Here is a 26,442-nt window from a genome sequence, read left to right as displayed (position 1 = left end):
GAAATTTAACTTTTCTAGTGATATTTGGAGTTATACTTTTCAGTTTCATAGCCTAAGTGACAAAAAAACCCAATAATCATACAGGCTAACCTGTACGTAGTTTATGCAGAAAACCAAGTAACTTTAAGAAATAAAAGCCAATATAAAATGCCCCTTACAATGAGGAACACTTATGGAAAGGCATGTTTCTCAATTATGCTTGATGATCACAAATTATTATCCTCATTGAGCTTCAGTGACTAATAAACTCTTGTGGCTTTGCTGAACAAATCAACTTTTTAGAATGTTTTACAAATGATATTAAGAATATTTAAACTTCTTACACTTGTAAGTCAAATAAAAGACCCACACTGATCAGAACATTCACCAAATTTAAGAACTGCTCTCTTCCAACATCTGTATCACATCAGTAGCATTCAGAAGTGATGCACTGGGAGGAAAAAAGGGGGGATCTACACTACTGCTTTTAAAGCTCTTTAAAGCACTGTATATGCAGTGTGTCCTGGGCCCCAACAGTTGTCAAAACTGTTATAAAGCGCTTTAAAGCAGTAGTGTAGATCCCCTCAGACTTGCATGTAGTGTCATCCTCTGCATATTTACTAACAAAGTGCTAGTGAATTCAGTGGCACTTATACACTATGCACATTTACCTGGGAATAAGCCCTGCTAATCATAGTGAAGTTTACCTCTGGGTAAACATGCACAGAATTAGCCTATCTTCTATAAGGTATATATGAATATTTCAGTTACAGGCTTACCCCTTACGTGTGCCTTTCTTGGGTGCAGGTTCCATCGCAGAAAAACACTTGACACTGGATTGTCCTATACAAGGAATCAATAACATAGATTGTTGTGGCTGTTCAAGATATAGACAGGACCGGGCGCTACCAAACTTTTCTTTTTCCTAAAGCTTTTAAAACTTGATTTTGTTCTGACTTTATACTGTTAGTTTTACCCTACCCAGTGCCTGTTTACCCTACCCTGTGCCTGTTTGCATTCTCTTGCCCTCCTTATTGTTTTATTATGATTTTATTAGAATGTAAGCCTATGCGGCAGGGTCTTGCTATTTACTGTTTTACTCTGTACAGCACCATGTACATTGATGGTGCTATATAAATAAATAATAATAATAATAATAATAATAATAATAATAATAATAACTAGGCAGCCGCCTACGGTGCAGACCTCAGAGGGGTGTAGTACTGCCCTTTAAGGATCACAGTTTTATACAAATTAGCTGTTTTAAGAAAAACCATAATAAAAGGAAAATATAATAGTTCAGAAACTCTTCTTGAACAGCTGAATCGAAGTTGGCAATTTATTCGTGGGGGATGCAAGCAGCTCGCCTTGCCTAGGGCACAAAATAGTCTGGCCCTGGCCCTGGCCCTGGCTACAGACAAGGTTTTGTTGTTTATTTCCTTCATTTTGCAGTTGCATTTAAACTAAATTATACGTACTGAATGAATAACGAAGATGGGGAAATAGTGGCTGCTTTCTATACAGTACTGGTTTGCATTTATACAAATATATGTTCATTCCTAGAAATGAAAGGAACCTCTGGTGCAAGCACTTGAGTCATTGCTGACTCTTGAAGGGATGCCTGCTTTCGCTGACGTTTTCTTGGCAGACTTTGTAGCGGGGTGGTTTGCCATTGCCTTCCCCAGTCGCAGTTACCTTTCCCCCAGCTAGCTGGGTACTCGTTTTACCGATCTCGGAAGGATGGAAGGCTGAGTCGACCTGAGCCAGCTGCCTGAAAACTAGCTTCCGCTGGGATCGAACTCAGGCCATGGGAAGAGTTTTGGCTGCAGTAACTGCCGCTTACCACTCTGCGCCATATAATATTTTTTTTTTAAATGAACAAAAGCTGTAAAAAAACTTATTCAATAAGAATCCTTGAAGTTTTTCACAATTTCAGCAAATATTCAATAAGAGTTCTTCAGACTATGCAATTTATAAATCAATTATAAATTTATAAAACACAGCCTTAATTTACAAAGGGAACAAAATTGCACTTGAATACACAGGTTATAAAGAACAAGCCTGCTAGATTGTATTCTAAGTGCTAAATAATTTAGGACACAATCCAGAAAGTAGTATGTAAAATCATGCCTTGTAATGCACTCTGTGTGGGACTGCCTTTGAAGATGTTTTCAGAAATTCAACTGGTAAAATGCAGTTTTCAGATAATTATCTGGGGCCAGCAATTCAGATCATATTAGTCCTATATTGAAGTTATTTCCATTAGCTACCCAATTGCTTCCAGGCTCAATTCGAAGTTCTGCTTTTGAGCTGCAAAGCCCAGGATGGTCTGGGAGCAGGATACTTTTTAGTGCTGTCTTTTCCCATATGTATTTGCCCAAACACCGAAGTCCATTTCAGAGTCCCTGCTCCTTTTCCTGCCTTTGGAAATGTCATAGGTGACCATGACAGGCGAGACCTTTTCTGTTGTGGTGTCAAGACTTTGAAACACCCTCCTGAAGGAGCCATGCCTGGATCCATCTTCACTGGCTTTCGGGCACATAGTGAAGGCTATTGCATTTCAGAGGGGCCTTTGGCATTTTTCTTGAAGTGTTCTATTTATTATGCTATGTTTTTCTCAGCTGTGTTTATTGATGATTTGCATTTTGTTAGCATCTCTCTGATTGTTTTAGATAGAAGAGCGGAGTAAAAATGCTTTTTCTCTTTTAAATCCCCTCTGAAAACAACGCAGCCTTTTCTCAATTATGCAGCGGTGTGTGTGGAGTGTTTCTACTTTCCTTGGGAGTAATGAGTTTATATTTGGTCTGGAGGCGCTTCCTCTGAATTGCCCTTGAGGGGTTGATGCTTGGGTTTGTTTGGGGGTTAGGATGAATATATAAGCCCCTCTGGACTTTGAGGATATTTTACTCACACGCTCACGAGTACGTGTGTGAGTAAAATAACCATCACTAGCGGGATGTTTTAAAGGAGAAAAATGTAGAGGACAAAAAAAATATTTGAGTGACATAAGCAGGAGACGGCAAGAAATTCCTGGAGTTAGCAAGAGCCACTACGTCCACATTTATACCAAATCTGGGTGAGAAGCAATGGTGCGTGTGTGTTCCTTACACTTACACTGTAAAAAAGTACAACTTTCTTCAACCCGTGTTGGATAAGGATATGCCTTCATTCCCCACCCCACGCGTGCCTAGGTCCAGTCCTCCATAGTGCATGGGACGCACGCGCGAGAAAAAAACCCCGAGCCGTTTTTACCTTTAGCTCCAGAAGGAAGCGAATTTTACAGGCGACGGTATGGCCGGTTGTCATAGCAACGCCGAAGGCTTCGGCCTAGTTTCTTCGGGGCGGTGAGCCAGAGCAAAAAAGCTTTGGGACGGGGTGGGTTGAGGGGCAGGGAGACAAGAGAAAAGGAAGTGGGGCATGTAGGGGAGAGAGGGCTACACGGCTGGCCACAGAATACCCTTACAACCTGATTCTGTGCATGGTTAATGAAAACTAAATCCCATTGAATTCAATGAGCCTCCCAGCCACCCCTCCTGCCGTACGTATGAAATGCCGCCTTCTTCAACGCAGGCGCCCTGCCTACGCCCCGCGGGAATGAACGCAGGTGAGTTACATCAATGATTAACGGGAGGAACTGGAAATGGCAAGCGGATTCCGCAAAGGGGGTTAAAAATCGGTTGGCTCAGTGGGAGGTCGTCTAAACACGAAGCAAAAGAAAAGGCAAATGCTACTGGAAAATCAAGTGTTTTATCAAATAATATGTATGAATTGTATGTAAATATTTTTAAACTTGTATGTAAATATAAACATAATATTGTATGTAAAAAATAAAATAAAATGCCAACTCGTTTTGTTTGATGACAACCTTCTTCAGGGCAGGCCCAAGAGTAAGGTTCTCCTGTGTCAAGGTAAACGGCTTCACAAATTACTGCCTTCATTGTGGTTTAAATTAACCAGGTACATTTTAACAAGCCATGTCGCAGCTGGTAAATTACAGTGTAATTCTTTCAATACTCCACAGAATACATTTCTGCCCACAATACATGTTTAGGCAGATTAAATTTTGCATCCTAAGCAGGCATCCATGCATGTATCAGCCCATAGTTACATAGGTGATCAGCCAGCAGGATTCTCAAACAGGATGGGCTGCCATAAGAACATTTATTTTATTTATTACATTTTTATACCGCCCAATAGCCGAAGCTATAAGAAGTGCCATGCTGGATCAGATCAAGGGTCCATCTAGTCCAGCACTCTGTTCACACAGTGGCCAATCTGCCAGGGATGAACAAGCAGGACATGGTGCAACAGCACCCTCCCGCCCATGTTCCCCAGCAACTGGTGCACACAGGCTTATTGCCTTGAATACTGGAGATAGCACACAACCTTCAGGGCTAGTAGCCATTGACAGCCTTTGCCTCCAGGAAATTATCCAACCCCCTTTTGAAGCCATCCAGATTGGTGGCCATCACTACATCTTGTTGTAGTGAGTTCCATAATTTATGCACTGTGTGAAGAAATACTTCCTTTTATTTGTCCTGGATCTCCCACCAATCAGTTTCATGGGATGACCCCGGGTTCTAGTATTTTGAGTGAGGGAGAAAAATGTCTCCGTCCACATTCTCCATACCATGCATAATTTTGTACACCTCTATCATGTCTCCCCTTAGTCTCCTCGTTTCCAAGCTAAACAATCCCAGTTGATGTAACCTTTCCTCATAAGGGAGATGCTCCAGCCCCTTAATCATTTTAGCTGCCCTTTTCTGCACTTTTTTCAGCTCTATAATATCCTTTTTTAGGTATGGTGACCAGAACTGTACACAGTATTCTAAGTGTGGTCTCACCATCAATTTGTATAAGGGTAGTATGATACTGGCTGTTTTATTCTCAATTCCTTTTCTTATAATGCCTAACATGGAGTTTGCCTTCTTTACAGCGGCCGCACACTGGGTGGACATTTTCATTGAGCTGTCCACCACAATCCCAAGATCTCTTTCTTATTCGGTCACCACCAGCTCAGATCCCATTAGATTATACTTGAAGTTGGGTTTTTTTGCCCCAACGTGCATCACCTTACACTTGCTGCATCACCTTACACCACCATAGCTCCCAACTGTTACAGTTGCCAACTGGCTAGTAAAGAAAAAGCCTGCCGTGCCCTGTTCCTAATACTTCAGCATATTTGATATTCAGAAAACAGCAGATGAAGCTTTCTAAACATTGACACCTGTGAACTGCAACAGACTGTACTTCTGCAGAGGACAGTTTGGCAATACGTATGGAAGAGCCTGGAGAAGGAAATAGGCAAAAATGCCATCACATGCCCCTTGCCTAGATGATCAGCTCCCTTTCACCACTGCACTTCCTGAACTAATTGCTCTCCATGGGAAAACAGTTCAGTATTTTTTACATTTTCTTCAAGCCTCCTATTTCTCACAGCTAAGTCTCCACTTCCTAGGTTCATTGATATGGCCTCTCTTTTTAAAGTTTCTAAAGAACTAGGATCCATTTATAAAATTGCATTGTTTTAGCCACTCTTGAGACCTCAGGATAGTTTGGGATATACAGCCAATCATAAATAATGTAACACCATCCCATGAGAAAAGCCAGCATTTCTGCCCCAGCTCAGTTAATTTCAGCAAGTGCCATTAGGGGAGAGTGAAGTGACATTTTAGTGGTTTGGTTAAAGGGTTATCAGTCCTTCGTGAGTATAACAAGAGCTGTGAATACTCTGGTAAATCTTGATAAAGATAACACATTAATTCTGCACCCCTCGCCCACTGCATTCTGAATAAATTATACAACTTTTTGCAGTTTACTCTGATTCTCCTGGTCATGAAAAGGAACAATATACTATGGAAAAAATAATCTCTTCAGTCTACCCAGCATGGTTACAAGTCTTGCTGAAGTCTCCTGTATCACCTGGGATCTCACTAAGCATTTCTCCCACATTTTCAAACTGGATATTCACAGCCATTAGTACTAGCAAAAAAAACCCTCCCCTTTAATGAGAGAGAGAGAGAGAGAGAAATTTGATACTTTATTCTCTACTGATGTCATTCAATGACAAAATTTAAAAATATATGTGATTTGAGGTACTCAAAAGCCCCATTACATGCAACTTGTATTTTAGAATATACACATACATACACACACACACACACACACACACACACACACACACCCCAATCTAATATAGATTATATGTTAAGATCTACTGACAAAAACAGGTTACAGGGAATCATCTAAAATCTGAATCACTGCATCAACAATCCCTAAATAGAAAATAAGTCCTGTTGGACTCAATGGGACTTACATTTAACAAAAACTAATTAGGATCTGGCAGGGAATCATATCAAAGGTTAACATAGTTACTTCTGCTATTCAGGCAGATCCAATGAATGTTTACTCAGAAGTACAACCCACTGAGCTCAATAGTGATTACACCCAAGAAAGTGAGCACAGCAATGCTATGCACATATTTGGGAGTAAGTTCCAATGGTGCCAGTGGGGCTTGTTTCTCTGTGAATATGATCAGGAACACATTGCATATCTGCTTACAAGCACATTTTTTAATACCCTGAGCCACCGTACAGCAGAGGAACAATCAATAGTATCCCAGGCAGCCTGATTTGGGTAGTAGTTTTGAACTATGGAATTGATGTAATTAATTGTAGGAGAAAAGAGATGCTAGTTTTCTCAAGCAGAGAATAAATCACAGGCAGCAAGAGCTACAAGTAGACCCTTCTTGAATATGGAGCAGTTACTACTGAGATATGAGCCAAACTAATTCTTTGAAGAGCCATTTGATCTTAGGTAGAGCCCTTAGCAATGAAATATCCTTTCATCCCAGCACAGTCTTGGTAGGGGCAGAGGTGGCATGTCCCCAAAGTAACATGAAAATAGTCAAACTGTTATCAGCAGTTGAAAAACAAAATCAGACAAACCACAGGACAGCACTGAAGATCAGAGTTCAGGTCTTGATCACAGTCTTGTTCATGACAGCTGAAGCACATAAAATAGGTAACAGATCACGTTCAAAGTTGGCACTACTACATTCAACCAAAGGTTGAGTATAAACTCAGCAGCCCCAACCTGGGAAATTTTCTCATTTGGTTGGAGCAATAATTCCAGATAACCGACTTGTGTTGTGGCAGAGTCACTAGGAAACCTGTTTCCATAAGAAATAGGGGAAGTGTTTACATTAACTTCATTTCATTTCATATGAATACAACCATGAATCATACACAAACAAATGTTAAGATAAACGTGTATGATATATTTCATTATCTTCCCTTTCTTCTGTGTCTAGTTATCTAAATTAGACAATCCGCCAAGCCTAATGCACCACCCCAACTATGAATGGTAGTTCACCAGGGCTATGAAGTGTCTCAAGATGTGACAATAGCCATTATCTGTGAATCCTGTGACTGGGATTCTCTTATTTTTCATTTAAAATAATGGAAGAAAGTCCCCACCTACCCAATCTGGATTGGGACTATGGGATGGAGCGGATTAACCATTTCTCTAGTATTTTCTAAAAATCACTTTAAATCACCCAATCTAATACATGACTGGGATGCTCTGTTTGGTTTGGTGAGTCATAAGCCGTGTAGGCCTCTTCAAGAATGTAAGTCTGCAGGCAGGGCTCCATTACTACCTATTCTATGTTTCATACTGCAGGGTAGGTTGCAAAACACTCTCCCAAATAATTTATTTCTGACAATCTGAAACTTTTAAGGCAGGAAAATGAGAAGCCATAAACATAAATCAAGTAAACAGCAAAGGTGAGCATTGCAGCTGAAGTTCTTATTTTGCTATGAAGATCTAAAGGACCTTTGAGCCAGTCATAAATAGACTGAGCATGAGAAACGTGCGAAGAATGTAAACAATCAGTGTCAATAATTCTGTTTGGTTACAAGCCAAAGAAACTAAGACAAACAACCCAATTGTTTGAAATGAGACCAACTTGCTTTAAAAAATCTCTCGTATTGAAACTAGATTATTGTGGATTCTGTAGGTTTCTCTAATGTTGAATTATATCAGCAAAAAACAAACATGGTACATGATTCAGACAAACTTAGAACATCTAATCCCCACTGATTTCAGATTGCAACCCGATGCACATTTACCTGAAAGTAAACTCCACTGAATAGTTTCCACTGAATCTAAATCCAGAAAAGACAGGGATACTTAGGTAACCTGAATAGAAGAATTCAACTGTTATTTGACGGTGCTGCACTCCCGTTTAAGAACCAAATTCACAGATTAGGGGTCCTTCTGGACTATTCTTTGACTGTGGAAGCATGGGTGGCAGTAGTTGATAGGAGTGCCTTTTACCAAGGTCAATTGCAACCCTATCTAGGGACTATGCTCTAGCCTTCGGTTACATCCAGACTAGACTACTGTAATCATGCTATGTAGGTCTCTCTTCGAAGATGACTCAGAAATGTAAGCTGCTGGAGTCCTCAATGGGGCTAGATGGTCAGCTCCTATTACATCAATCTTAAACCACCTGCAAGGGTTGCCAGTGTGTTTCTGGGTACATTTCAAAGGGCTCGTTTTGACCCCTAAATGGTTGGGGTCCAGCTTATTTGAAGGACTGTTGACACATTTATGTACCTAACCATTTTTTAAGATCATCTTCAGAGGCTCTGCTTGGTGGCTCACAACTGAGATCAGTAAGGCTGGTGGGTACTAGAGATAGGGCCTTCTCAGTGGAGGCCCTACCCTATGAAATTCCTCTCTCAGAGAGTTATGACTGGCTCCATCTGTGGCTGCTTTTAAGAGAGTTTTAAAAACTCATTGGTCCTCTCTAGCTTTTAATAGAAAACTTTTATTCATGCTTGCTGATGGACATTTTGAAATCAAATTTTTATTGAAACTGGTTTTATTTAAAATTTGTATTTAATATGATTGTATTAATATGTTTGTATTATTTTTATGCAGTAAACTGCCTTGGGGAGACTATGGATTTGAAAAGCTACTAAGAAATAGATGAAATAAATAAAAATAAATAAATACAGTGTGACTTACATCTGACTAAACATGCTTAGAATTTCATTGTTGAACGTCATTCTCTCATCTGAATCAATGGAACATGAAGCCCAATCCTTTGTGTGTACTTCAGTGGAGGTTCTGCCCAAGGTTATGTTATGTTATGTTGCAATGTTAAACCCAATTAATTTGGGCTGGATTGTGGTTGTGATTCATTTTCTACTGAAACCCTAGTCAAGTGCTCCACAGGATATTTGCTACTTTAAAATACCAGCACCTTTTAAAAATAAGGCAGACCTCTAATTTAATTTAAAATCTAAATTATCCAAATGGTACTGTATGGATCACCAATCTGGCACTGGATCAGGGTCACTCTGTATTGATAAAAAGGGGCTTCTGTTCATTAAAATGAACTTGAGAGCCAGTGTGGTATAGTGGCTACAGTGTCGGACTGGGAGTTGGGAGATCTGGGTTCTAGTCCCCACTCAGCCATGGAAACCCACTGGGTGATTTTGGGCCAGTCACAGACTCTCAGCCTAACCCACCTCACAGGGTTGTTGTTGTGAGGATAAAGTGGAGAGGAGGAGGAGGAGGATTATGTACACCGCCTTGGGTTGCTTGCAGGAAAAAAGGCGGGATATAAATGCAATAATAAAATAAATAAAAATAAAATAAATAAACTTGATGTGCAGCGTGCAAAGTTGTCCTTGTATGAATCATCTTGTATATCATCCTGGACTATGATCAATCTCATACCAGATGCATTTGCCATGTATGTGGCAATTTAGGTTTTGTTTTACTTTTGGTCAGTAAATATGGATGAAGGATTATTATTATTATTATTATATTTATTTGTATCCCGCCTTTTGCCCAATGCTGGGCCTCAAGGTGGCCTTACAAAGTTTAAAATATACATGGGGGGGGGGGGGAGGGAAACAAAACCATAAACAATTAAATAATACACAACAAAATTATAAGACATTAACATAGATGGAGGGCTGGATTATTCTCCAAAGGCCTGCTTGAACAAAAAAGTTTAGCCTGCTTCCGAAAGCCCATCAAGGAGGGAGCCAGCCTAGCTTCCCAGGGAAGAGAGTTCCAGAGCACCGGAGCAGCCACCAAGAAGGCCCTCTCCCATGTTCCCACCAAGCGTGCCTGTGAAGAAGGTGGGACTGAAAGAAGGGCTTCTCCAGAAGATCTCAAAGCACGGGCAGGCTCATAAGGGAGAATACGTTCTTTCAAATAACCTGGACCCGAACCATATAGAGCTTTATAGGTCATAACCAGCACTTTGAATTGTGCCCGGAAACAGACTGGAAGCCAGTGGAGCTGTTTTAACAGGGGAGTTGTATGCTCCCTGTAACCAGCCCCGGTCAACAATCTGGCTGCAGCTCTTTGAACCAGCTGGAGTTTCCAAACACTCTTCAAAGGCAGCCCCACTACACTACACTAGAAAAAGCTGGGAAACACATGTGTTTACTCAGAAGTAAGCTCTACTGAGTTCTATGGAAATTACTTCCAGGTAAATGTGCAAAGGATTGCACTCTTACCTGATTTTCGCCTTATATGGTTTCTGTGCAACTGGAAAAGACACACAACATTTGCCATCAATCATCAGTCCCTGTATGGGTCAATTTCAGGCTTTTTTATTTGTTTCTGAAAATGATCAAATTTTGGGGTTGCATGATATCTCTATAAAGCTTCTGGTGGTAAAAAAATATATGTGTCCCCATGAACAAAGAGTTAATTTTATTGATATTCAATTCCATGACTGAACTCTATTCAAGTTTTGGCAGATTTATGCAAGCTTTCATTTCCTGTTAATGGAAAAAAGAAGTCTGGTTTCACAACTTCAAAAGTTATTCCACTGCTTTGCATAGTGACCTAATTCAAAGATCCTGTTAGGCAGCTTTTTAGTAGATGCATGTTTTGAAATCAAGATGCAACTTGTATTCATAATAATAACACTGAACCCATAAACAGATTTAGACGTGTACAGTACTTGCTTAGTAAGACTATGATTTCACCTGTCTACCAGACCATTTATGGAGTGCACAAATTTCATCATTCAGTATGGCCTAAAAATATATCAAATATTTGGATAATCAGCAATTCCAGGGAGGGATGGAGGGGGTGTTCTATTCATATTTTTCTTCTGGGGAGCTAGCTGCCTTATATCATCAGATCAATAACCCATCAAGCTCATTACTGATAACACTAAAAAGCAGCCAGCTGCTCTCTGGATCCAAGTCGCAGTCACAGTCTTTCTCAAACTCTGCTAGGTGAGACTGAATCCAAGACGTTCTCCATGCAAGGCAGCTGCTCTGTCACTAAGCAACAAGCCCTTCTCAAGAACTTTAGAACAACAGTCGTTATACAGACAGCAGCCTTATAGTCAGAAATCCTTTTACTCTCCTATAAGCAACACAATCAGCCGACAAACATGTTTCAGTCTGTTGATGGACTATACCATTTGAGAGTGTGGGGTGAGGGCTAGAATTCCCCCTCCCCATACAAAATTCCTTGCATATCCAAACTCATTGTTAGGGGGAAAGTTTTAGCCTCCCTTTCTTCATTGACATGCTAAATTTGCAAAGAGGTTTCTTATATAAGAGAGCATTCATATAAGATGGCATGCATTACTTTTAGGGTGCTTAAAGACTTCACGGACATTCTCAGTAATTGGAGCTAAGTACATGATATGGAGATAACACCAAAGTAGCCCTCCTTGGGGGATTCCTCTGAGCCCCACTTCCTGGATGAACCCCAGGTGGCTCTGTGGGCCAGATTGGGAAGCTGGCTGGAGGGCAGTTGTGCACCCCTGCTGTAGTGGCTGAGTCTGAGCTGAGGAGCTCCTGAATGAAACCTCAATTCAGCCATAAACTCACTAGAATAATCTTGGCAGTCCACTGTGCTCATAGCTCCAGCTGCAACTTGTATGAGGTAGATCAGTGGTTCCCCATCTTGGGTCCTGAGATGTGGTTGAGCTACTACTCCCGTCATCCCTAACCATTGACCACACTGATGGGGATGATGAACATTATAGCCCAACATTGGGGGACTTAAGGTTTGGAATCGCTGATGTAGATAATAATACTGACCTACCACAGAGGGTTGTTGTGAGGATCATAAAGTTAAATTATATGAAGTGCCTGGAACACTTGAAAATAATAACGGCTAAGTATTATTACAATGTACCATGACCACATAAACACTGCATATAACTGATATGCAGAAAAACTTAGGAGGGCAGAGCCTGATCAAGAGCTTTTCATGCTGTTATAAATTCTCCATTCAGGTTTTTAAAAGGCACATGAAGCCACTTATGGAGGAAACAGAGTGAAGAAAGGTGTCTAAGGCTGCAATCCTGTACACACTTACCTGGGTTTAAATCCTATTAAACTCAGTAAGGATTACTTGTTCTGAATAGACATGTATAGGTTTGCACTGTAAATATTTCCCCATGCCAGATTTCACAGCTTTAAATGTTATTAAAAGTCTTGCATCACTCTTGCAACAAGCTAAGCTTGATACCATTTGGCACAGTTTACTTATAGCTCTTCCCTTGAAGGCTTTTTCCTATGGCAGTCGCAGATTGAAGCCCTGTCATCAGGCTGAGGTACAAATTCCATTCCATCCCGTATTTCAGGTTTACCGGCTTGGCGTTCAGCATATTTCTGAAATATGTAAATTGTAAGGAACAGCAGGCTATTCAAAACAAAAACAATTCTCTCCTTCTGTCGGCCCTCTCTTTAGCCATTATTCATTACTTTGTAAAAACTTTACTTACTAGGTTTTCTTAGGCACACTGGCTGTACACTTAGGCTGCATTCTTAAGTAGTTAAGCAGTACTAAGCCTAAAGGAACTTCCTTCTGAGTAAATTTGCTTAAAATTTGTTCCTATTGCATTAAAGAGCTCCCAGAGCTTTCTGATCATATTTTTAATTTAAAGTTTTTAGCAATAACTGCAACAAAGTGGCATCAGACAGACAGACACACACACACGCACTTTATACAAGGAGTGTTCTGCTGGTGTTCTCACACAAATAAACCCAAGTTTAATAGGCTGGGTCTGTTCTCAGTATTCTAATATCCAATAATTTTCATGTCAAGCCTGAGTTCAAAGCTGTTGCCCAGTATATTCAGTTAAGGTGACAGGTTGTATGCAGAGCTATAAATATCCTGCAGTTAATTTTTTAACCAAGACAAATTGCTGTGCCGTGGTAACCTGGGATGAGGCTGCAGGTTTGATTTTTTTTACTGCCCAGACATAGAATACAGCAGATCAGGGGAAGTGTTCTCTCTGAGGCACTAAGGCTGGTATTCTATCAGGATGCCCATCAGCCTCCAAACTTGGTTGACAGGCATCCTATGCAGAGCAGGAGGAGGGCAGAGGCAATCCTTGCCTCTGTGCTCATCCTGCTCTGAATTTTCGCTAGATGGGCTTTTTTCCCCATCTAGCTGAAACTCTGCGTGGGGGGAGAGAAGGAGGTTGGGGAGGCCAGAACTTAATAAGCCAACCCTCCCAGTCCCCTCCTCGTCCACTGGCACGCCCTCTCCAAGGTTGTTTTTGTGACCTCAGAGAAGCAGCTGTCATGGTTCTCACTGGGCTGGCTATGAGGGAGGGGGTGGGGAGCTGGAACTCCTGGGTCTGAGATCAGACTGTTCCATGACTTTGGATCCAGGAATCTGAGCTATCCTATGCCGCTCACCGCCCAGATACTGTCTAGGAGCCATAGAATTGCTTTTTAATACACACACACACACACACACACACACACACACACACACACACACACATATGAGGGAACATTCAAACATGCAGCTTCCCCACCTGCAGACTAAAGTGGTAACAGGCTTTGATTCTGCTGAATGAATAAGCTGTCCTTCTACTGACTGGGAGTTTGGCACAAGCCTTCATACCAAATGTCAAAAAACTAAGTCAAACCATCCATCCTTGTAGCTCACTATTGTCTACAATGACTGGCAGCAGGGTTTCAGTCTGGTGTCTTTTCCAGGGCTATCTAAACTAATAAGACCATGCCAGGATCAAACTGTGGTTTCAGGTCTTGGTTTGTTTTGAATTTATGCTTTAAACAAACCACAGTATCCCATGTTTGAATGTCACTGGGAATTAAGGTTAGTTTAAAATTGTAAGCAGATGCTTCCAACTACTTTCTCTTGTGAGCTCATGAGCCCAAGGCTTGCTGCAGCTTGTTCATGTAGCTGAAAACCAGGGTTTTGTGTTACATCTGGAGCATATTATATAATTAGAGCAGTCAAAGTTCATAGAGAAGAGTGTGGTAAAGTAAAATATATAGTTAGAAACAGTAAGAGCTAGACTGGAACCTGGACTGACCTGGAATACTTTGAAATAGTAGCAGTAAAACCTGTGAGGCTGCAATAATTCTCTTGCGGCTACTTGCCCTTCCTTAGCAATTTTTCTGACTTCTTCATCATTTTCCTGCGAATGAGGAAAGAAACAGTGTATAGTAGAATAATCAAGAAGTCTAGTCATTCTGCTCCCTTCCGATGGTGCTCAGTGAGAGGGGTTACTCAGATTTTCAGAAAGGGCAGAAATGATACACTACAGGCAGCTACTGTACTTTGAAACTACATTGTATAGTATTGTGCACTGCTAGATTTTGCAATATTAATTCCAGATTTTTTGGGGGGGAGGGGTTGCATTTATTCATGTACTTTCAAAGCTTCTATGGTATTAGCCAGAGCAGTCAGTTGCAATTTTGCACAATTAAGGAGGAGAATTTCTTAATTTCAGGAAAGTGTAGCCTACTGTCCAAGCCATACTTAAGTGCACAGACAGGTTTGACATCTCTCACGCAGATTTGGCCAGGGAGCTGTAATTGTCTTCTTCCACCCATATAATCATTACTATTTATGTGCTATGAAGCTTATGAAAATATCCATCCTTGTTAATACAAGGAAATATGTTTTAGAAGATAAAGGATCGCACAATTATGGATTTATTTGTACTTCGTCATTCCAAGGCTATGTTTCAAAGTTCCCAGTGGCTGTGACATGCCGTGGCTTGTCATGGGCCATGGTGCTTGCAGGGAGAGGACTACATACGGAAGCCCCGCTTGGGTTGTTGTATCATGCAAACCTGGAAGCGTACGTTACATGAGGGTTAAATCACCCTCTCATAATACTAAAACAGACCATGCTTGCCATGTTTACATATGATAACCCCCAAGCAAGAGTTGCATATTCAAAATGGCAGCCACATGCACCCCATATGCACGAACAGCCCCAGTGACTTTTATTTGGATTAGAACTGTGAGAACTGCAGTATTTTAAAATGCATCTCTTTTGATCTACTACTTGGTTTAGGAACTGGGACATCAAAATTGTACTGTTAAGGGTTTAACTTCCAACCTCACTTATATGACATTACAGAGCAGTGCTCCATCGAAATGGGATCTTCATAGTTTGTTTAATGTAACTGCATCATTTGCCATTTAAATAAACAGGTCTGGAGGGAAATTTGGGGAGCACAATAAATGATGCAAAATGAGACTTATACACAAATAGTTAGCATGCAAAGTTGCATACTGTTCCACATATATAAGACCCTTTAAAGCCACCAGGCCAAAAGAGTGCACCACTATCTCCAAGGCAGCAGTATCCATTCACACATCTTTTGAGATAGAATTGTATTGAGGTTTTCTGTGTGGAATAAGAACATAAGAAGAGCCATGCAGGGTCAGACCAAGGGTCCATCTAGTCCAGCATTCTGTTCATTCAGAAACCCACAAGCAGAACACGAGTGCAACAGCACCCTCCCACCCATGTTCCCCAGAGGCATACTGCCTCTGATACCATGGCCCTGTTTTCCTGAGTAAAGATATTTACTGAATCAATGTTCAACAAAACTATACTGACTGTAATCAAGTGTATATGCATGTAAACCGTATCGCTGCTCTCCTTAAGTACAGTTCACCACGTACTTTTCCCCCACCGTGTTCTATTTCCCCCCCAATAGGGGATGGTTAAACAAATTGAATAGTCAAATAAATGAGTGCTCTACTCATTCGCTACAGCTAACAGCAATTCCTGAAACTAGTGAACTATGAAGAAGTAATCAAATGGGCTGGTAAAACATTCAGCAAGCTAGGAAAGACTACAGAGGGGAATGAGAACTGGCTGGTAAATACTTAAGAGGAGTGAAAATGGAAAGAAAAAATCAGGCAATTGGGGGATAGGACCAGAAAAAGAACTTCCACGCAGTAACAATATTTTGAGGTTGTGAGAACTCTTTTAAAAGGTAGTATATAAGTTATAAATAAGTAAATGAACCCATTTCCAATCCTGTTTTTGTACAACTTGGAGATCTCTATTTTGGGTGCCTCCTTCCCCTCACACTATTCATATTAGCATACAAGTTCATTTACAGAGAGCTTTGTGACCTATGAAATTATTGCTATGCAAAAATGCTCTTGCAGCCTCAGAAGGGAAGGGAAAATATTGATTACTTAAAGCAAGACCTCTGTCAGGGGGAAACTAGGCATGGCATAAAATGTATCTTTGCATTTCACTTGCATTTTTTTAAAAAATGCAGACAGCATCAGCTGGGTGAGGGGCTAAAAATTATTGGGATCAGAGGAAGTGTCAAGGAGGGGTTTTAACCCTTTCCTTCTCTGCTTTGGTCTGGAGAAAAATCCATCCTCTAAAGCTGCTATTTGCACTGGGAGGAAAGCTATCACTGGTGCCAATCTGGGATTTTCTCCCAATGTTATCAGTACCTTCAGAGAGCAATCGTATACATGCCTACTCAGAAGTAACTTCCATTGAGTACAGGGGGAATTATTCCCAGATAAGTAACTATAGAATTGTATTCTCAGAAGAGGATTTTTTCCTCAGAAATGTAGCAGGGCAGGGAAAGGTTAAATTCTTCCTTTACGCTTGCTAATAATTATCATCCCCAGCTGATATAATTTGCATTTTTTAAAAAAAAAAATCAGCAGGTTGAAAGCCAAAGCACATTTTTAACTTCGAGTCTAGATTGAAGATGAGGATCTAGGAGCAACTCAGCAGTGTGCGATGAAGTCACAAGTATTAACCTTTCCCATTAGATTTTTTTTTTTTTAGAGATGGGAGAGTGATACTAGTCCTGATGGCTATGTGCTACCTCCAGTATCAGAGGCAGTAAGCCTATGTACACCAGTTGCTGGGGCACATGGGCAGGAGGGTGCTGTTGCATCCATGTCCTGCTTGGAAGTTCCTAGTTGACACCTGGTGGGCCACTGTGTGAATAGAATGCTGGACTAGATGGACCCTTGGTCTGATCCAGCATGGCTCTCCTTATGTTCTTATGATACATAGAGGATTCCCCATGTCACAAAAATATAATGGAACTTAAGTGTGAACTAGCACTGCTCCCCCATCAGCCTTCACTGTGGACAACGTGTTGGATATAAACATGAGGAGTCTGAGCTCGAATCTTCATTCAGCCTTGGTCAAGTCTCTCTCCTCTCTCTCTGATTAAATATTGTGAGGATAAAGAGGTAAGGGTTGTAAAGCACTTTCGATCATCACATTCATGTGGAATGAAAGCTAAAAAGATGGTGTTCACCAAGAGTGCAAACATGCACTGCATCATGGCTTCCGGTTACAACTTTTCTGCTGTGGTCTGTTGTGCTCAAAACACAGGGACAAGATTTTCAAACTTAAGAGAACCAACTGGGCACCTATCCTGCAACATCCCAGGAAGCTGAGGGGTCCTGAATTCTGACCCTGCTGCAAAGCTGGTATCCTCCCTTTCAAGACTTAACCTGTTCTTGCAAAGGGAGCTGAGTTCTGATCCTGCTTGTGAACTGAAAAGATGGATCCTTCAGTTCCCATCATCTCTCATTGCTGAGGTGGGATGAGATATACCGCCCAGGGAGCTTCGGCTATTGGGCGGTATAAAAATGCAATAAATAAATAAATAAAATATTAGTACTCGTTTTCTTCTCAACAGTCTACCACCATTAAGAAGATGGGGGGAAATGGTCCTATGTTTTATATTTCCACCTTTCATTTATGGCAAGGATGATTACCTTGGCCCATCTTATTTTTTCTAGCAAGTCTTGTAAGTTCCTTTTAACCGGAACGTAATGCTTCCATGGTGCCAGCTCCATATAGAAGTGCTCGTAGTATTGTGAGGCCTGCTTGATCACAAGACTGTCACCCAGTAAGAGGTATGGGAACCTGTAGGCTGCAACGGTGCCATCAACGCTCACTTGATATTTGTACTGTGGAAAGAGAAAGGAGAAGGACAGCAGCACAAACAAAATGAGTTTTGGCTCAGAAGTGCACTCTGGTCAAAATAAAGAGCGACTCTACATGAAAGCAAATCACATCACTTACTCAGGGCTGTTGTGCTACCTGGTAGTACACATGGTCTCCTAACCCTACGGCTAGAGCTCAAAGTGTTGCATGCACAATAGGACTTTGCAAGTTACCCTTCAAACTGCAGCGATCTGCCCGATCTGATAAGGTGTACCTTAAACTCTGGGGACCTGTGGGAGCAGCTGCTGATGGAACATGAGGAAGCTAGATCAAAACAGGGACTCAGGGGAATCCCAACGTATGCAAGAAAAGCTCTTGGGCTGAGCAGGTTGGACCCTTGGGGAAAGTGGTAAAGCACATGCTGGCATCTCATTAAAAAGAACAGGTGGAAGCCGATGGGACAGATTTCAAAGCCCCTGGAGAGCTGCTGCCAGCCAGAGTTGGCAATGCTACGTGCTACTGAGAAGCTTGTACTTTGTAAGGATAACCCTACATAGCGCCTTGTGTAATATTTCTTTTCTTCTGGGAAATACTGAATGGGCAGGAGGCTCATGGCTGCCGGAAGCAAGACGATCCTGCTGTTAGGAAATTAGGCTACACACCTTTACTGTAAATGAAGTTCATTGACCTCTGTATCCTCAACAAGAATGTAATTAAAGGAGGTGCCCTGCTGCAGCATGCAAAGCTTGGGAACTCAGGATGCAGGCGAACGCTTTCCTCACTGCCAAGTCACCATCCCAGCCGGAAAACCCACAAGGGCATCTTTAAATTGGCCAATCTAGAGCCTTTGAGGGAAACATGCTTCAATCCTGAAGCATCCTCATCCCAAGATTGATCAGCAGGTTAAAGTGCTACCTAGGCAACCCGCATGGTACCCTTTGTCTTGGCCCGTGTCTTGCCCACTTGCTCTGAAACAAGTTAAAGATACTGGCTTTGACTCTATTTCTTCACCTCCTGAAAGCGCTCCAAAGCTATCCATTTTGCTCCTCGCATGACCCAACCTATGCCATTAAAACTCGAGGAAACCCATTGCACAGAGCCTCCCAAGCCCTGCCCCACATTTTCCCTTGTGCCTTCCTGTTCCTTATTTGGTGAGCTCTGATTGGGCAAGTGGAAATAGTCTGCCAAGCCAGTGGTCGGGATTGGCAGAATAACATTTTTTTCCTTGTAAACTTTTACGATAAAATAAAGCTGTGTTTTTTCTTAGAATCTTTGTCAGTGGGCTAATTTCCCCATTTTGTTGGAGTACAATGCAGAATCTACTGTGTGCCTCTGCAAAAGTTCCCTATATTTCCAGGATAGTCAGTTACACTTGTACACATGTGAGTTCACATGCACATGTGAATGAAGACATTCAGTAACATGGGTTAGAGACGTAATACTCTAACTGGTATAAAGCAGCTCATGTCCCTATTTCTTCTCTATATTGAAACTGAGGCCACCCCAAGCATAACACAAATTCCTACAGAGAAAGCTCTTCTCTCTAGGAATTAGAATTCATCCCGTGTGTACAATCTGTGATGAGGATGTGATGAGGATCCAGGCATGTATTTTGATGTATTTAAACAGGACAAAAACTATAGACCGGGGATTCCCAAGGCATCTGCACACAGCAAAACAGGCAAGGGTATGTGAGATACATGTAAACATACAGCAAATGTGTAAGAACGCAGCTTGCACATTAAGCCATAAATTACATGTGCTTTCCAGGCAGGATTTTTTGTGATGCTGAAGTGTCCCTTAAGCAGAGCTTAAAGGAAAAACAAGAGCAAGGAAATCTACCTGATTCTAATAGGCCCTAACTCAGATAGGTGGTATACCTTAAAGAAGTCAAAGAACCCCATCAAGGGAGCTTTTCCCAGCTCCTTCTCCTTTTCTCTGAAGAAGAAGTAACTTGTTATTCCAGCATCCAGGAGTTCTGGGTTTTCCTTGGAGAGTTGCACCAGCTGAAGGCGTTCTTCCCGGCTATCTCGACCTCTGAAAAATCCTTGTTCGGTTTTGTTGTTCCACACAGGTCCTGGAAATAACAGATTTTAGAATAAAGGGGAGGGAAGAGAGAGAGAGAGAAGTCTTGAAGTCTTAGTACTTCAGGTTTAAAAACTTCATACATTTAGAAATTAATTGACAGTGACACATTTATTAGGAACTAGAGAGGCTTTCACAGTAAAATTCAAATGTGAAAGAATTACATGGCTAAAGCTATCAGAAAGGACTGCAAGTCAGGTGTGCACAGACATGTGAAACAGCAGCTACTCCGCTCTGCAAAACACACATGACATGTTGTTGTCACACATTCAATCTTTTGATGACTGAGCTCAGGGAAACTAAGCTTTGACAAGTCTGAACTAGAAAGGGTTGTGCAGAATGTCTATTAAATGGACGCCTGTGATATCACTAAGTACCTTCCTGGAGCAGCTTTCAGCTTCAAAACAATCTGGCCCTTTTTGGGGATGGGGAAAAAAATCAGAAACCGCATGATGGTTTTAAATACATGATTCTATAATCAGCGCTTTAAACAACCAAAGCAAGACAGTCGACATGTGGGAAGAGGCAAAACTGAGAAGGGAATCTGTGTTCATTGCAGAGGCAGAAATGTGTATCCTTTGAAAAACACAGGTAGAGGGAAAATGGGCTGGTTTGTTGATCCTGTTTTCATAAACATCTGTATGCACACACACCCTAGATTTCTGTTCAGATGTATAAGTCTGTCTTCCAAACTTGTTGACCTCCAGATGTTTTGTACTTCATAAGAACATAAGAAGAGCCATGCTGGATCAGACCAAGGGTCCATCTACTCCAGCACTCTGTCTGCACAGTGGCCAACCAGCCATTGGCCAGGGATGAACAAGCGGGACATGGTGCAACAGCACCCTCCCGCCCATGTTCCCCAGCAACTGGTGCACTCAGGCTTATTGCCTTGAATACTGGAGACAGCACACAACCATCAGGGCTAGTAGCCATTGATAGCCTTTGCTTCCAGGAACTTATCGAACCCCCTTTTAAAGCCATCCAGATTGGTGGCCATCACTATATCTTGTGGTAGTGAGTTCCATAATTTAACTATGTGCTGTGTGAAGAAGTACTTCCTTTTATTTGTCCTGGATCTCCCACCAATCAGTTTCATGGGATGACCCCGGGTTCTAGTATTTTGAGAGAGGGAGAAAAATGTCTCCCTGTCCACTTTCTCCATACCATGCATAATTTTGTACACCTCTATCATGTCTCCACTTAGCCTCCTCTTTTCCAAGCTAAACAATCCCAGTTGATGTAACCTTTCCTCGTAGGGGAGATGCTTCAGCCCCTTAAACATTTTAGTTGCCCTTTTCTGCACTTTCTCCAGCTATATAATATCCTTTTTTATGTGTGGTGACCAGAACTGTACACAGTATTCTAAGTGTGGTCACACCATCGATTTGTATAAGGGTAGTATGATACTGGCCGTTTTATTCTCAATTCCTTTTCTTATAATGCCCAACATGGAGTCTGCCTTCTTTACAGTGGCCACACACTGGGTGGACATTTTCATCGAGCTGCCCACCATAATCCCAAGAACTCTCTCTTGGTGGGTCACCGCCAGCTCACATCCCATTAAGTTATACCTGAAGTTGTTGTTTTCCCCCCAACATGCAAACACTTGCTTACATTGAACCGCATCTGCCTTTTGGATGCCCACTCTCTCAGCTTGGAAAGATCCCTTTGGAGCTCTTCACAATCCCTTTGTGTTTTAAGAATCCCTTCAATTTCCATCAGCCTCAGCCAATATGAGCAATACTCAGAAATGCTGGGAGTTGTAGTCCAAAACATCTAGAGAACACCTAGTTAGAAAAGACTACCATGGGGGTTGGGAGGTGTACCAAGGTTCCCCATAAATCCAGGTGAAAGATTTGGCAGGCAGGTAATACCAGACATGAAGAAGACAGTAACCCTGCCCAAACAATGCATGTTGTGTTGTCCTAAAAGTATATTCAGTTAAACTGAAGGACGGCCAGGTGTGAATGGAGGATCCAGTCTTCATTTCATAGAGGAAGGAATGGAAATACTGCCAAGGCATGTAAGCCTGACAACCCTGCCTTAAATTGCCAAAGAGAAGCACAAGCTATTAACTGAAGAGCACCACAGCTCACACATGCCCATTAAATTTGTGCTCTTAATTCCAGCTGGGAGCAATGAAAATTCCTGAACCCATCATTAAGTCCTTGTGTTCTTCAAAGCCTTCCCGGCAGGGAGAGAACATCTCTGCAGTCCCAGCAACAGCATTGCCACAAGACTGCCATTAGTGGGCTGCTGTGCAATATTTTGTGAACCGCCCAGGGAACTTTGGCTATTGCGCAGAATAAAAATGCAATCAATCAATCAATCAATCAATCAAATGTGCAAAGACGGAGGAACCCCAGGACTGTGACACTGAAAGAGGGTGTGGGTATTCTCGGCTGTGCATGCTCACATTCTGCACATACACTCATTGTGCTGGCCTAACTTGCAGTCTTCCCTGACCTGGTGCCCTTCAGATGTTTTAGACTCCCAACTGTCAGCAGTCTCAGCCAGCAATGGGCAATGGACAGGAATCCTGGGAGTTGTAGTTCAAACACCTAAAAGGCACTAGGTTGGGAAACGCTGTTATAGAGGATTGATGTATGTTAGGTTGAAGATCTAACCATTTCATATTTAGAGCTAGTGCTATTCCCCCTCCACTGAAAGAAAAGGAAAGATCTCCTTTTACCGGTGTTTCCTTGAATTGACAGGAGGTCGTTTGTGACGCCACGCAGAGCTTCAAGGGTTGAGTGGGTGACATCATAGGTCGGAAGCACTATGTCTGCTGAATCCATGGACCCACACCATGAAAGGACAGGCAGAGGCCCAGGGGTTTCATTTGCTTTTCGATGCTCAACGGGCCAGTCCGCAACATTAAGATAAAACTCTACATCAGGGAGATGAACCTAAAACAAAACAACAAACCTTTATAGGCCATGTTGTGCAATTATCAATAGTCTTGCTTCAGCGTTCATATGACTTGGCTACTAACAATCAATGTAAATGTTATGTGTCATCAAACTCCTCTGTATGTAAAAATAAAATACTTCATTTCATATTTTATGCTGTACCTTGTGGTTTTAATTTTTGTGAACCAACCAGAGAGCTTCGACTATTGGGCGGTATATAAATGAAATGAATAAATAAATAAAGTCTATCTAGGAACTATTATTATTATTGTTTGTTTGTTACATTTATATCCTGCCTTTTCCTCCAATGAGCCCAAGATGGTGTACAGAGGCCCCCTCCTCTCTATTTCATCCTCACAACAACCCTGCGAGGTAGGTTAGGCTGAGAGTCAGTAACTGTCACAAAGTCACCCACTGAGCTTCATGGCTGAGCGGGAATTGGAAACCGGTTCTCCTCAGTCCCAGTTCAACACTCTGACCATTGCACCACGCCAGCTATTATTACTACTAGAAGTGCAGACCCACAAAAAGTTTTATAGTAGTCATGTCTACACAACTCGTTATCCCGGGGATCGCCCCGGAATCATCCCTGTGCATCCACATGACGCACTGGGGATCCCAGGGGCAGGGAGGGATGATCCCTCCCTTTCCCCGGGATAATCGGGATGGCTTTAATCCCGACTTTTCCTGTGGTCTCGGGATTGTCCCAAGACTGCTGGATGTGTGGGCAGCCATCCCGGTATAGTCCTGGCTCCTTGCGAGTAAATGCAAGGAGCCAGGAACCGGGCATGGGGCATGGAGCTCTTCAGGAGCTCTGTGCCCATTGGGGGTGGGAGGGGGGTCTTTAAAAAACAACAACTCACCTTTTCGATAGAGCACTAGTGCGCCCATCTTCAAGAGAAAAAAAACCAAAATGGTGGGCGCAACTTCCTCTCCCTCCTGGGACGTTGCGCACAGTGTGTGGACTGAGGGGGAGGATACCATATCGTGAGATCCTCCCCCTCCCCTCCCTACGTCTAGACATGCCCCGTTTGCTCTTGTTGTTATATCCCAGCCCCAAAAGAATGTTTTCCCCTTTCAAAATAAAAATTTGCCTTAATTTTGTTTTATAACACATTTACAAAAAGAGGAAAAAAAGAAAAATGTTTTGAAAAGAGAAAATTAAAAATGGAGATTTTTAAAAATGGAGAAAGCCACTAGATGCTTGCATATATAAATATACGGTATAGTTGGGTTCTATCTATCTTTCTTGCCCTGACCCAGATAAGAAGACACATGTGTGGAAGCAGACTTCCTTGCTCCTATCACTTGTTGGCTCAAGAACCAGAGGCTAAACTGCACGGGCATTCAAGTGAGCACTGCTTTGCTTTCCATGGAATACGCACTGGGATGTGCATTCCCATGCACGTTCCAATTTAGGTGGAGATGCACACTTGATTTTCCTTCTCTGCCGATGGTGGCTCCCTGCATATGGCAAAGAGTATGCCTGAAGGCGCCATTTTGCATGCCATCATTCACTAGAGAGAAACGTGCAAATGTGGCCCCTTGCAAATGTGACTTAGTTTAAAAGAATATTTTGCTCAATATCAAAAATATTCACTTCTGATCAAAGTATGTTGCGCGTGCAAATAGACCCCTTCAATGGATCTCTGTTGTGTGGGGTTTTTTGTTTACATTTTTAAATAGATATACCATGGGGATGTCTTTACAATGCTGCTTTGGCTCCTCAAAACCCCGCAGCTGCATTGCAGCTGCAGATGGCAATGGTGAATCCCAACGGCTGGAGGCAACGTGGGCTATCCAGCTGAAAAAGCCGCCCTTTGGCTCATCAAGCCTGCCCCTTGCTCTCTGCCCTGCCTTCCTGCAACCTACCCTGGGCCTTGATCCACCCCCAGGAACGCCCCCATCTTGAACCCGAAGCGAGGTCACCACTGACAGATGGAGGAAAGAAGGTGGTGACCTCGCAGCAAAGGCAAAAGTCGAGGTATGTCAGCAATTTTTAAAGAGCGCAGTTTTGCGAAAAAGCCCATGGTGGCCGCGAGTTGGCGGCTACGTCATATGCACAGCCAAAATGGGGTAAACAGGGCATACAGACAAGCCCTAACATACAGTAGTTGTGTATTAGTGTGTATATGAAGGAATATACCTTCCTTGCCAACGATAGCAACATCTCATCTGAAAACATTTTGAAGTCAGTGTACTTCCCCAAGGACCGACGATAAATGCGATTACTGAGGACAGTGTAATGAACAATGGCTCCCATCTTTTGGCCAAACCTTGGTGGGACCTCATCAAGCATCCGCTGAAGGTCGATGGTAGGAAATGCAGTGAAGTCTTCAGTAACCTGAGATTCCTCTGATGGGCATGAAAGACTTTTCTCCCAAACTTGAGCGTCTTCTTCTGGACATTCACAATATTCATGATAAATTGGACCTGAAAAGGACAAAGCACTACCAATGTGTGGTGTTTGGGATACAGTCCCAACCCTATCATCTGTGTAAATGGAGGACCTTTTCCATAAGCTGCTATAGCCTTTGATTTCCAAGCAGTAATTAACCATATGAGAATTTAAATCACATAGCTAAGAGCCCTAGCAGTGTTGCTTCTAAGTGTTCAAAATTATTTGTCCACAACTTAAAATCATGAAATAAGTTTAGCAGGTTTGGGACACTAGCCAATTGACCTATTATTTGATAACGTCAACTATTATAAAATATTCCATGAAGTCAATCATGTCCTTCAATAAGATATAATATTACATCCACTATTATAATAAACATAGTCTACTCTTTAAATTGTACAGATCAGCCTTACCCAACCTATCTTGCTGATCGAAATCTGTGCGATCCAAAAAAAAGGGAGTTCTTTTCAGGAAAACTATCTTTCTTTTGGAAGATGAAAGCTGCTGGCATAAGATTTATTAATTTCTTTAGGACCACGCACAATGTTCTAACATATACATGCCCAATGCATTTACAGGAGATTTCTTTTGCAACAATCAACTAAGCAATGCCCAGTAGGGCAGGAGCCCTAGAAAATTAAGGAAACCACCTTACCCTTTAAGATATAGGGAGACTGAGCTACATGGGCATCTCCATAAAGAATCTCCACCTTTAACCCTCCCATGACACTTCCATACATCCGATATCGCATGAGGAAGGATCCATCGTTCCTGTCCAGAAGCTGAGGGACATGAATCTGGATGACTTCTTTAGGGGAGAGGGGTTTGACTGTC

General features: G+C 42.0%; 2 protein-coding genes across 3 annotated transcripts in view; both read right to left on the bottom strand.

Annotated features, from left to right (window-relative positions):
- Window positions 1–793, bottom strand: part of C5H11orf65 (chromosome 5 C11orf65 homolog) — a 14,965-nt gene extending 14,172 nt beyond the window's left edge. The window contains exon 1 of the mRNA XM_063127731.1: window positions 759–793. Within this exon, the coding sequence (XP_062983801.1) occupies window positions 759–793 (35 nt within the window). The remainder of the gene's footprint in view (window positions 1–758) is intronic.
- Window positions 766–26,442, bottom strand: POGLUT3 (protein O-glucosyltransferase 3). 2 transcript variants are annotated; one of them, XM_063127825.1, is made up of 8 exons: window positions 26,264–26,442; window positions 25,354–25,640; window positions 22,988–23,204; window positions 20,088–20,284; window positions 18,036–18,230; window positions 14,336–14,440; window positions 12,358–12,653; window positions 766–822 (listed from the first exon to the last, which is right to left on the bottom strand). In XM_063127825.1, the coding sequence occupies exons 1-7, from the start codon at window positions 26,358–26,360 to the stop codon at window positions 12,528–12,530; spliced, it is 1,224 nt and encodes a 407-aa protein (XP_062983895.1). In that variant the 5' UTR covers window positions 26,361–26,442; the 3' UTR covers window positions 766–822; window positions 12,358–12,527. The 2 variants fall into 2 exon arrangements, with proteins under 2 accessions (XP_062983895.1, XP_062983896.1); XM_063127826.1 differs by lacking the exon at window positions 766–822 and adding an exon at window positions 10,733–10,793.

The sequence above is a fragment of the Elgaria multicarinata genome, chromosome 5, assembly GCF_023053635.1.
Source record: "Elgaria multicarinata webbii isolate HBS135686 ecotype San Diego chromosome 5, rElgMul1.1.pri, whole genome shotgun sequence".
In the NCBI taxonomy this organism is placed as follows: Eukaryota; Metazoa; Chordata; class Lepidosauria; order Squamata; family Anguidae; genus Elgaria; species Elgaria multicarinata.
The sequence above is the reverse complement of the archived record's forward strand: the minus strand, read 5'-3'. Positions and strand labels throughout refer to the sequence as shown.

Coding starts and splice junctions, on each gene's coding strand:
- POGLUT3 (XM_063127825.1), bottom strand. CDS start 26,360: ATGCGATATCGGATGTATGGAAGTGTCATGGGAGGGTTAAAGGTGGAG. Junction 23,205..25,353: donor TGCTATCGTTGGCAAGGAAG/GTATATTCCTTC, acceptor GTTTTGTTTTAG/GTTCATCTCCCTGATGTAGA. Junction 14,441..18,035: donor AAAAAATAAGATGGGCCAAG/GTAATCATCCTT, acceptor CCTCATTCGCAG/GAAAATGATGAAGAAGTCAG.